Genomic DNA, 13,302 nt, shown 5'->3' on the forward strand with positions numbered 1-13,302 from the left:
AATGACTTCTAAAATTATTCCCCTCTCTCTCTCTCTCTCTCTCTCTCTCTCTCTTTCTCTCTCGAAGTGAAGAAACAGAGATGATACAACCCTTACTTTTTCAGAACCACTCAGCCATCTATTAAGTTCAGAGTGTGTGGCACACTTCAAACACAAGCAAGAATAGTATGAGAGAACACGCCACTCAGCTGAAAAGGCCCAAGAATCTAGGCTGATTCTTGACGGACAATGAAGGTGGCACTAGAGGAAGAGGAGAAGGAGCACTCACCTCATACACAGGTGAGCAGTTGCACTGTATCCAAGCAGAGGGGTCATGGAAGAATCACAGCATACACGGGTAGCCAGAGCTGGCTTGAGAAGACTAATACACTAAATTACAGGGTTTAGGCTTATAGATAGAAAGATATAACAGAGAGCCAATAATCAAATAATACACAAAGAGGTGACCAGAGAGAACGAAACAGGATTTCTAAAGAAGTGTTAAAAGAATAGAGGCAATGAAGACTAACAGACTACAGCCCAGAGAGGCTTCCACACTGAGAGTCACAACTACTCTGAAGGCATAAAAGAAAGTAAGCACCCACATTATGCCATGAGAGTAAAAATGAGAGGAGGGGAAGAGCATGAGAATGAGCTGGGAATTCTGGGAAACTCCAGAGCCACATGAGTCAGAGCCATGGCTGCATCATATCCAGGTTACTTTGGGAAAGTCGGTTTGAGAAACTACCACTTAAAAATGAACCAGCGCCTCTGCCCACTGTCAGCCTGGACAAACTACGGACACCGATCAGAGAGCAGAATGCTCCCCACGAGAAACTCGAGCTGCCCCATCATTGACGTGGTGAGTCGGAGTTACTACAAAGGTCTAGAGAAGGGGAGGCTCCCTTGTCACCTTGAATGCCAAATTCTTCAGCAGAAGAGCAAAGGAGAAGACTAAGTGTGGTGGGGTCCTGTATCCTGGTGACTTGAAGCCACCCAAGGAGGTTCATGACGTATTAACATTCTTTTCCAGAAAGCCATTTCTCCCTTTACAGGGAATTGGTTTTGGGTACTATTGTTTTGAATTGTTTTGTTTTCTTTTCTTGACAGAGCTAGTGATAGGACCCAGAGCCTCAGCCATCCTAGATAAGCACAGTATCACAGAGCCACACCCTAGCTCTCGGCCAGGTGCTCCTGCTTCAAACACCATCCTGTCTGACCACCTCGGAAAGGAGCAAGCCCCTGCTGCCTTCTGCCATTCTATTACCTTTTGTCTGGGAATATGGCTATACAGAACAAGTTTAAGGGATGTGCTCCCCAGGAACACGCAGAAGACACATTCCTATGTCATCAAATATTTAAGAGAAACTCACGGTATGATTTTCTTTTTTTTCTTTCTTTTTTTTTTTAATTTATTAAAGATTTCTGTCTCTTCCCGAGGTATAATTTTCTAAAACACATCACTGGCGCCAAGGGCTGACTACAGACTGCCAATGCAATGTAAAAACCGTGTCACTGTGCAAGTTCCCTTCTTAGAATAAGTCAATTCATTATTGCAGCACAAATTCTTGATCCCCAGCAGGGAACCAGTGGATTGCGTTTCTAAAAGCTTTAACCTTATATCAGACATGGTAGCAAGGGTACCTGGTGGAAGGAATCAGGTTGAGTATCCCATTGAGAACGTAGCTGAACTCTGCATGACCCTGAGCAACAAGTGCCACCAGGCCCTCGCAGCAGGCTGTCCGGACCACCACATTGTCACTGCAGCACTTCTCCCACAGCAAGTTCAAGGCGGCCGTCTGAAAGCAAACCAGTGATTAAAGGATGCTTAGGACAAGAAGAAACTCGCATGGAAGCACAACTGTTCATCAACATGTAATCACTCACAGTGGGTTAGCTTCTGTACCAAGGATGCTGCTGTGGTCACTTTGCTCCTACAAGAAACTAAAATCTGTTTTCCCAAAAGGGAATACATTTGTTTTGATGCAGTTTCTCTCTCCCCCTGGTGTCTGGCTGCACAATAAGGCTGACTGCAGGCAGAAGCATCAGGACTTAGTGAAGACTTGACTCTCACCTGCTGAGCTATAGAAGGTGACTAGACCCCAACAACATCAGGGGGTCTATCCGCTCACCTAAGCTGAAGTCCAAACATCATCGAAGCCCGGAGCTTCATGGTGATGACATTTTCAAAGGGTCCCCGCTCTTCTTCTACTACCGACCTCTATTCCCTACACGCAGCTCGGTTCCACCCACACTTGTGCTGGAACCTCTCAACTTCGAGTCACAGGACTAGACCTGCCCATAGCAATGGCTAGCAACAAATACTAGGAGAAATTATTTTGCCAAGAAAAATACCATGACTTTTCCCCTCATACTGAGAATCGACATTCACTAATGGAAACACCCCAGATGGGAACAGAGGTCAACAGAAATTTTGATTTTGAAAATAGAACTGTGAGCTTTTTTTTTTTACTTTCTCGGGACTCGTCCCCAGAAAAGAATCACTAATAAATAATAAATCCATACTAAATGTATTTTGGGTTAAGTCTGTTGAGGTTTACATCCTCTTTTCTTTTTTTTAATTAAAAGAAATAAGTCATAGTAACACAAGCATGTGATTTCATTGCTTAGAAGGTAGAGGTCAGAGTTCAAGGACATCCTTAGGTACTAGCAAATTCAAGGTCAGCCCAAAATAATAATAATAATAATAACAACAACAACAATGGGTTGGAGAGATGGCTCAGTGATTACGATCACACACTGTTTGCTCTTCCAGAGGATCAGAGTTCAACTCCCTAAAACCACCAGCAGGTATCTGTAACTAGCTCCAGGCCAGAACCTCTGCACATAATTACACATAACTAAAAATAATAAAAATTAGTGATGATAAACTCAAAATGAAGCTCTTTTATTTTCTTTTGATGCAGTTTATTAGAGAGATGTGGGGGGTGTGGAGATGACTTAATGGGCAAGACGGCACAAGCATGACAACTATAAACTCAGCATAGTGGGAGACAGGAGCACAGTGGAACTGCCCTGCCTCTAGCCAAACTGAAACCAAAGCTCCAGGCTAACTAAGAGATCCTACCTCAAGGGAGCAAGGCTGAGAACGACAGGATGGGACACCTAATTTCCTCCTATAGTCTGCACATGCACACGCAAAGTGGGCATACCAGCACACACTTATGCATACTTACACACACCACCCCCTACACACCACACCACCCACACATAATACATACACATACACCACAACACACACACAATTCCATACTACACCACACACACACCACACCACAAATGCACACACATACCACATCACACACCATACACATATACATCCACACCATATCACACACCACACAGCAAATTACACAAAGGAAGGAACAATTCAAGGAGCAGTCAGAGTCTGCAGCTCCCACGGACGGCAGTGCACAACACTCTGCTGCACTTCCTCTACAGTTAATGAAAACCTCTGCAGTCTCAGACCCCGCTATTACAGAACAATAGAGCTAAAAGTCAGCTACTGCAGAGGGGAAATATTTATATTCTATTTCCTCTTGTATTCAGAAGGAAATTTATTTTCACAATAGCCCAGGGTCCTAAATGCCATTATCCCATTATCAAGCCGGAAAAATGAGATAAATGGATGAATAAACCTGCCTAAGATGGTACTGTGTCCTTGTGGAGGTAGGCATTCATTTATTAGTAGAAGAAGAAGCATTTAGTTAAAAGGATTTAACTTTCAATAAATCCTGGCAATTTAAGTAAAATCACTAGATCTTCTCAGAGTACATAATGTGATTATAGGCAGAACTGGGATCAGGGTTCTCAGGAAACCTGATTTACATGACTATTACAAACACTAGATAAATGCCAATTAGTGAAACATACCACAACACTTTCTTCCAGCTATGGACAGGCATTGTAAAGATGGATGATACAAAGTGGCTAATCATCAAGAACGTGAGGGGCGAGGGGCCAGCGATGTGGTTCAACCAACAAAAGTACTTGCTGTCTCTCTGCCAACCTGAGTTCAACCCGAGGACTTACAAGGTGGAAGAAGAAAGCAGGCTCTCATAAGCTGTCCTCAGACACACAGAGGCACACTAAGGCACGTATGCATGTATAAATGCACACATACATACTCCCATGTAACAAAGAGAAAGTAAGGAAAAGGAAATCAATTTATTTTTGTTGGAAGAAAAATACTTCTTATCTCTAGTTTATACATAGGCACCTGTGTTTAGCAAGTTCCGATCTAGCAAGTAAAAATACACAATGCCAACTGGTCAAAGCCCAACCTGTTTGCATCAGCACTTAGGCACTGGTTCAAGTCTGGGTACTTACCTACTCTGTGCAGGGAAGCTTTCCTCCAGCTCCGACTGGCAAGTTGGCTTTCCAACTTAGAAATCACATTCAGGGCTGAGCAGAAGCATGAGAAATCTCCCACAACCAAACACAGCCCCTGTGTCTCTATTGCTTAAAGACATTCTGGCAAGGGTAATTCTGTCACCTTCTCTAGCGTGCCCTCCCTCATCCTGCTGGTGTTGTTTTTCACTAATAGTGAGAAACTCCCTCCTTCACCCTTTCCATGTCTCATCCTGGAGTTAGTCACAAATGTCCAAGTTTAAAAGACTGCTATAGAATAAAAACATGACAGACCGAAGAAGAAAGGGGGCAAGGGAAGAAGAGAAAGGGAGCAGGAAATGGAGGATATAGGGAGAGGGACAGGGACTAGGCAGAAAGGGAAAGGAGGCTGGGCAAAATCTGTAGGCAAAAATCCTCAGAGTTCAAGATCGTCTCCGCAGGGAACTGAACTACAAGGGAAACAAGGTATGTGTGGCTAGGCAGGCAGAAGTTTCTAAATAAAACAAAAGCAAAGAGATGTCTTAGTCGGCTTCGTACTGCTGTGACAGCAGCCAAAAACAACCAGGCGAGGAAGGGGTTTATTTCAGCTTACAGCTTGCAGTCCGTCACGAGGAGATATCAGAGTACAAACACAAAGCAGGAACTGAAGCAGAGAGTCCATGAAGGAACACTGATCCCTGGTTCACTCTCCCTGACTTGATCAGTCTGTTTTCTTATACAACCCAGGACCACCTGCCCAGGAGCGGCATCTCCCACAGAGAGCTCAACTCTCCCACATCAATCATTAATCAAGAAAATGCCCCACAGAGTTGCCTACAGGAGACTCTAATGGGTGCATTTTCTCAGTTGAGATTCCCTGTTCTCAGATGATTCTGGCTTGTGTCAATTTGACAAAAAGCTAACCAGCGGGACACACACACATAAAACAAAGTTAAATACAGACCTGGTTTGTGGCTTGGTGTATCTTTTCTGAAACGCCATGTTCTTTGAGGACAGCAGCAATAAGATGACCTACAGCCTAAAAGAACAAACAAACTTAATGAACCTATTCACTCAGTTCTTTCCAAAGAGTGTGTTTAAAAGCAATCAACATCGTACTCATCTGCATGTTTGTGCAAGCCAAGCTGTCAACTGGTAAGAAACAAGAGTCCCTTTTATTGTAAGCCGTGTAGAAAGCACTAGATGAGGCACTCCACATGTGTAACCCAAATCTTCAGAACAACCTCCAAAGGAGGCAATTTATCCCGTATCAGCGATAAACTAACCACACTTCATAGATGCTAAAATTGCCAACTCTCAGCTCAAATTCCTGTCACCTGATATTAATGGTAATTTGAAATTACATAATCCATCAAACCATGAACAAAAACCCCTAGTCTTTACAATCTTCTTGGTACCTAATGCAGTCTGTCACGTTTCATGATGTACTTAGTGAAAACGGAGAAGAGGGCACCCTTGCTTGTGTGGATATGGCCCGTCCAGCCCTGAAAGTGACTCTTCCCTCCTCTTCCACCCTGTTCCTCCTCCTCTAGACCCAATCATTTTCACGTCTTCTAATGTTTTGCGTTCATTCATGTGTGCAAGCTACAGCTCACCTGTGGAAGAGAGAAGATAACTTACAGAAGTCAGCTCTCTCCTTCCACCATGAATCCAGATCATCCCCAGGCTTAGTGCAAAGTGTCTTTTCCCACTGAGCCATCTCATGGTCCTATTTTAATTTATTTATCCCTCTTCTCATAGGCTTTAAGCCTTGATTAAGTTTTCAGTCTCACAAATCTCTAAAAATTTCCACATCCTGCTTTAATCAAAGAACCCAAAATGAAAATTAAAGTCTGGGAGAGTTGATTGCATAAATGCATAAATGTTACCTCCCACTGCCTCAGCGTCAGGTCTACCCAGTACTCGCTGCTGACAGAAATGGGCTGGCAACAATAACAACCACTTGTGCACAGCTAGGGAAATTTTCACTACTACGGCTGTACATCCTGCACTTGGGACCACTGGCATAGTGCTGCAAATGGCTGTCAGTTTTACAAAGTCTCTAGAAAAGCTCAAAGAACTGCATAGCACCCAGTCCCTTCATGCACAAGTGCACATACACTTCAGACATTCAGACGTTCAAATGATTTAAGACCTCAGGCTTGAGTTTTGTGAAAGAATCACTCACATAATGACCAACTGGAGTTCAATCTGTTGTCTATTACCTCCTAGCAAAAGATAAGAAACCTGAAGACCAATCAGAAGTCTGAATTCTTACTCTACAAACTATATTGTGTATGTCACTAAATGTCTGTCCATCAGCCGAAAGATGCAATATTATTTTATCCATCACTAAGGAATAAAAAAGGGTGTCAGTTAATATACATACAGTGCTACCTATAATTTGAATTTTTGATTTTAGACTAATTAGAGAACTCTTCTAGACACATTTAGAAAATAATGGACAGGTTCACAAACATGCATGCAGTACCCACTGTGGTTTAACTGCTATTAGCAGTTGCTAGATGACATATAATTTCCAACATGCAAAAAGGCTGTGTGTCCATCAATGGAATATGGTTTATCTCAAAACAGTGGTTAAGAAAGAACGGTTGGTACGTAGCTAATAAGAACAGGGCACACTCATAGAAACCTAAAACCAACATGAAATGCAACAGAGACACACAAAAGCTATTGCCCACACTTAGAAAAAGGACTAAAAGAATATAAACAATGCTACACACACACTCCCAATAAGATTCTGTTTCTCTACTCTGCTTTCCTATTCAGCTTTTAGTATCAGAGATACTAGCCTAAGTAGGCTACATGGCTCTGGAACACCTACACATAGGACGCATTATGTTAACTTGCCTTCATTTCCATAACAGGACTGAAACAGACAATCTACAGTACATAGAACATACACACTTTTTGCTTCATTTAACAGTAATACATGTTAGCATTTCCTTTTTATTCATGCTAGTGAAAACTGCCCAGGTACAGAACAATGGAAACTGTGGACAACGTCTTCCTCGTCTTCTTCGGGGAAGGGCCTGTGATGCACAGAGCAGGATATGACTCCAACCCAGCCAGGTAGAAGGGAATCTTGCATAAGGAGTGTTCTACTCCTCAGGGAAGGGTTCCCCACTTCCCAGCTAAGTCAGTTCCCACAGCAGGCATCTCCAAAGGCAGCCGCTGGAAACATCCAAATGCTGTCCAAATGTTACGTCTTCAGACTGGCTTTCGCTGGCTGTTTAGCTTTACACGTAAGAGAAGATGGTAAGCTTTTTCAGCACCTGGATGAACCAAACTGCTTCTACTCAGCCAGCAGCTAACCAGAAAAACCATCATCACTTGAACCACTTGTCTTAATTATTGAAAAGCTCTGTAAATTAAATTACCCCAATTTCCTATCTCAGCAGGTATATATTACATTAATCCAGAATGCTTTAAATATTGAATATCATTATTATGATATCTAGTATTCTTAATAGCTGGAGAGAGGTAGAATATATCTTTTTAAATATTAATACTTCACATTCTGAGGAGATATATAAAACCATCTACCTCTGTACCCAATTATTAATCATGGGCAAAAAGTAACCATATTCAGAAAACTGAAGATTATGTTATTTCTAAGGGGAAAACATGAAATAAATAAAAGTTGAAACTGAACAATTTTAAATGTTAGTTTTTCTAATTCAGATATATTTATTATCCTACACAAAAATGGCGTACTAAAATAAGTCATGAGTAGAAGAAAACACTTCATGCAAAAATACAAAGTTTAATTTACAGTCCACCAAAAGGGTTCATTTGTTACCATGTAGTAAAAATAAATAAAAATTACCTGTGACTGGATAAGAGAATTTGGAAAATCAAACCTTTTCTTGATGTCATCTGACATTTTTGCTTCTCCCACATGTACATAAGAAGTTTCTGTAATCAGAAAAAAAGATTTATTAACCCTCTAATTGCTCTGTAGTTCTAACCAATTATTCCTCTAATAGTATAAAAGTGATTTTAAAAGACGAAACTGGAAATGAAACAGGAACCCCTGCAGGTTCTTCTTAGCATAACGTTTGCTGTTATAACACCTTAGCACTCAAAACTATCATTGATAAATAAACTAAAAATGCCCAACAATTCTTAGTGTTGTCCCACAAGTTAATCCCAAAATAGATAAATTCATATAAATGAACCTTTAAAAAAGTAATTATATTTTAATTCCAAAGCACAGCCACATACTTAAAATAAAAGCTAATCCTTTTATGAATCAAAACTTACAAGAGAAGGCTAAAAAGAAGGCTCTGTGGTTAGGAGCACTTGCTTTCCACGCAAAGAACTGGGGTTCAACTCCCAGCACCCACATGGCAGTGCCAAGCACAGGGCACACAATACACACACTTAGGCACACATGTATTCACGTAAAATAAAATGTAAATAAACCTCCAAAAAACTTTCAAGGGAGAGTCAAACTGTTGCAGGATTGTTTAAGCTTTCACCTCCCTTTGATACAAGCTTTCATCTCAGCAAGAAGCCAACTGCAGCTGAGCTTCCAGAAGTTCACCTATGACCTCAAACCCTGCACATGGAAACAAACTACTTGTGTGTTAAAAGAATAAGCAAGGAAACGGCACCAATGTTTAATATTTACAGCAAACTTCTCAGTTCTACTGCTCTCAAATAGAGAAGGATGAGAGAGAAGAGGACACAGAACAAAAGGATTTCATAAGGGACCCAACTGACCCAACTCCCACGCAGCACCGATAGCATGCAATCATATTCCTTGAAGGACTGGATGCTTCAATCCCATAGTCATTGCAGCGCTGTGTAAAAACTGTCAATACACTAGATGCTCTGTTTTGGATATACCCCAAGGACTCGTGTTTTGAAATTTAACTGCAGTTGTGGGCTCTTCAGAGGGCAAGAAATCAGCTAAAATAAGGTGCTTGGAGGTTGGGTGTTTGGGTGATTAGGGTTAATAAAGTCATGGGGCACAGCCTTCTTCATCAAATTCTGTGGCTTCGTAAGAAAAGTGAGACTCACGCACATTCCTCATCTCTTGCCATCAGGTTCCTGAGCAGCTTCTTCACATCTTCCAAGGTTAAACTCCCTGAGAGTAATTTATGGCTCTTTTATTCAATACCTATGTCCAACTTTACTTGAATCTGACATTTCATGGCACCAACACAAATGCTCAAAAATTATAAACTCGTCGCATGACTAAATCTACTCATTGCCTTAAGTAAACCACTATTCCTTCACTTTCCCAATTGTGTCCACTACAATCTTCATAAAACTTCTTGTAGTTTCAAAGCATATCACAACAGATTTCCTTCAGTGGATCCCTGGGAAGCCCAGGAAAGGGAGATGGGGCGGGGGGAACTGGGGGTCTGTGAAGACACAGATTCACATCGGAAGGATTGTTTAGCATATATTTAAGTTATTTAGCTTATTAGCATTACTTAGCTATCATATATCTAGGGCAGTATTCTAGATGCCTAGGCTACAAAGTAAATAAAACAGACAAACGTATCTTTGGAACTTAGCATCTAACAGGCAAAAAATATTTTTTTCTTAGAAATGTAGGTCAGGCCTGGTGGTGCTCAGCCATTAAGAGCATGCATCCTGCTCTTACAACAGACCTGTGTTCAGTTCACAGTGCCCATGTTAGGTGGCTCACCACTGCTTGTGCTCCAGCTCCAGGGGATCTGACACCTTCTGGCCTCTGCAGTGCCTGCACATACCCATATATAGATATACATACATACACATAATTAAAAATAAAATGAATCTTAAAAAAGAAAGAAGTGATCATGGCTACATTGTAATACCATCTTATTTTTGAAATGCAGGTATTAAGACAGCCGTAGTTTGTTAACTACTAGTGTACATGATATGCTTCAATTAACTTGACAATTTTCTGGACACAGTGGTAAAATTAATATCCAAATTTGGCTCTATGCCAAGTGAATTATCTACCTCTTTTACAGTTTATAAGATGAAACCAAAGAAAGCAAAGGTTTTCACATCCATAAAGCAACTTTTCATAGTTTTGTTTCATATATGAGCTGCAAAAGATGTAACATGCAATATTTTCAGAAACAAAGAAAGTTTTATATTACTCCTTTAAAAAGAAGTAATATAAAAACAAACCTTGGGCAAAACCATAGCTATTAAAGTAACATTTAATTCAGCAAGGGTCTCAGCTAATGGGTCCAAGTACAGTTTTCTGATGATCACTATTATCACAGAAGACAGACTAGAGTGTCCAGAGAAGCAGACAGCCAATGATATGACAATGGACTTCCTCAAATATCAGCAAAGGAGAAAAGAAGAAAACATGAGCTAAGCACTCAGGTCAGGGTGCAGAAACTAAAATGCCTGCGCCAGATGAGTTAGGCTAATCAGTCGAGGTTGAGCCACCCAAAAAAATGACTTTGCCATTAGAAAGTGGGCAGAATGTTGTTTTAGCCCAAAATCAGATGTCAAATGCCTCAGTTTTTTTTTATTTATTTATTAAAGATTTCTGCCTCCTCCCCGCCACCGCCTCCCATTTCCCTCCCCCTCCCCCGATCAAGTCCCCCTCCCTCATCAGCCCGAAGAGCAATCAGGGTTCCCTGACCTGAGGGAAGTCCAAGGCGAGACAATGGGGATGTACTATCAGGAACTCACCAAGGCCAGCTGGCCTAGGTCTGAAAAAGCATGGGATAAAGCCGGACTTGCTGAACATAGTGAACAATGAGGACTACTGAGAACTCAAGAACAATGGCAATGGGTTTTTGATCCTACTGCACGTACTGGCTTTGTGGGAGCCTAGGCAGTTTGGATGCTCAAATGCCTCAGTTTCAAAAAATTCAGTGCGATGCTGTATAGAGAAGTACATTTTTAAATCCATACTGACTTTGTCTTTTCTAGCAAAAATGGCCACTAGGCATTCTGAAAACCACCATCCTATGGTTTAGTAACAACGCTGATCGGCTATGCTAAGGCTAAAAATTGCAAGAATCTTTCATCTACTGAAGATTTATATTTCAGGGTTAATCACAATCATTTGACTTTGCAAGATATAAAAACATGTTCTCTTACGGAATTTCAAAAAAGAATACAAGTGCTTGCTCCAGCATTGTATAGCATGTGTCCTTTACTTTTAATCTCCGCTTCCTTTGGACATTTGACACAGTAAAGAAAAATAATTATATATTGCTTCCTATCATGACATTCCTACTAAAAGGAAGCCAGTCACAATATAACCCGTAAATCACACACTACAAAGAGAATCTGATTTAAAAGATTCATATCCAATCTGCCATGCTTTTTCTTGGCCATCTAAATCTAACTCAGAAAGAGAATTTTTAATGAGGTCTTTTAACTCTCCATGAATCAAAGGATTTGTTTAATATAGGCAATTATCATATTATCTCCTAAGGTATTCAGTCCCATACATATATTTCCAAGAAAATAAATCAATCAGCTGTACTCTAGAATAAAAGAGAGGCACAGAGATGAAATACTAAGCTTTCGAGCTTCCCTCCCAGCTTCTCCAGGACTGGAAAATACCATATATTACACAAAAATACTTATGTCACACTTCAAATAAAAGGCACAATCTGAAAAATAAATTGGAAAAAGAAATTAATCATATTCAAAAGTGCTATGAAAACCTAGGAGAGGGAATGGCTGATTATGAAGGGAACTTGGAGGGTGGAGGGGTTGTGGGGTCAGAGGATCACAAAGACAGACATTTGACTAAGTATTCTTGACTACTAAATCTCTACGCAGGAAGGACTCAATCTAGGTAGAAATTGGGCTAAAGAGAGTAGCTTCTTAAAGCTATTTTCCATAAGTAATGTGGTCACCAAATTGATAAATTAATTTATCACATTAATCAGACCTTATTTTAAAGATTCAAAATCTAGGACTTGTTTTCTAAATAGCACTTTATCAGCTACCACAATTATCAGCTAGCTAGGGCACTTTAGTTTCTTCCTACTACAAGTTCAGCTGGGGACACCTCTACCTGAGGATGGTAAACATACACGCTATTCCTCCTCACCTTCAGAGAGTATGTTCCAACATCCTGATGGATGCCTGAAATTTAAGACAACACCAGATCCTATCTCCAAGCACTGTGATGCTGCACTATGACTGAAAAGGATGCTGTGGGAAGAAAGGGCAAATGGAGGATATCGTGCGCCCCCCCGCCCCCCCAGGACAGACTAGGCTGGATGAGATTTCACTGTGCTATGCAGAATGGGATACAGTTTAAGATTTACATTTATTTCTGGATTTTCTATTTAGTATTTTCAGACCACAGCTGACCAAAAGCTGAAAGCACAGAAAGTGAAACCACAGATTCCAAGAGGCAATGGCTATATTTAGGAAATTATTTTCTTTTATTACTTTTGTTTGGACGAAAAGCTAGTGAATCTATCGATAGATTTTAGCTGGGCTTGTGTATGTTTTTTTATGGTGAAGCACTTCCGGCTTGCATCCGGCCCTTCGTTCCAACCTCAGTGCTGAAACAAAGTCATCAAGACTCTTCTAGCAGACTGGCTCTACCCTTCAAAATTGGAGTGGAGTGGCTAGGCAAGTCTGTACTTCTCAAAGGACTTACCTGCTCTGTTCACCAATATCTGTATCTTCCTGACATTTCTGCCTAGACCCAAATATTTCTATACATCCTCCCTGAGGGCTGGCGGCAGGCCCTACTCCACTCCTAGCACTGAATTCTGACACCTTTAGAAACTCAAGCTTAGCCCCGGTTCTTCTTTCAAAGCTTTAAATGCTGACTATCATCTACATTCCCAAGTTAAGAGAACAACACACTTAAAAACCTAAATATGATTCCTAAAGACAGAAACTGATCGTCCAAAGCCAATGGCCTTTAAGAGCAAACTCAACAAAACAGTAACTTTCAATCACCGTGCTCATTAAAACAAATCTAAAAGTATGTGAGCTAACAAAAGT

General features: G+C 40.9%; 1 protein-coding gene across 6 annotated transcripts in view; it reads right to left on the reverse strand.

Moving 5' to 3' along the window:
- Positions 1-13,302, reverse strand: part of Focad (focadhesin) — a 1,203,139-nt gene that overhangs the window by 256,531 nt on the left and 933,306 nt on the right. For 4 of the 6 annotated variants that reach the window (XR_007594464.1, XR_007594465.1, XR_007594463.1 and 1 more), the window contains exons 2-4: positions 8,180-8,268; positions 5,294-5,368; positions 1,624-1,778 (exon numbers count right to left, since the gene is read on the reverse strand). The exons of 1 other annotated variant lie outside the window; for it this stretch is intronic. Coding sequence is in view for 1 of the 5 variants with exons in the window: in XM_050157363.1 (XP_050013320.1) it covers positions 1,624-1,778; positions 5,294-5,368; positions 8,180-8,236 (287 nt within the window). In the remaining 4 variants the exon portion in view is untranslated. Of the gene's footprint in view, positions 1-1,623; positions 1,779-4,329; positions 4,348-5,293; positions 5,369-8,179; positions 8,269-13,302 lie in introns of those variants that run through there. One more of the 6 variants, XM_050157364.1, reaches the window with a different exon arrangement.

This window comes from Alexandromys fortis, unplaced genomic scaffold, assembly GCF_014885135.2.
Source record: "Alexandromys fortis isolate MF-2015 unplaced genomic scaffold, M_Fortis_MF-2015_v1.1 scaffold_64, whole genome shotgun sequence".
NCBI classification, from domain to species: Eukaryota; Metazoa; Chordata; class Mammalia; order Rodentia; family Cricetidae; genus Alexandromys; species Alexandromys fortis.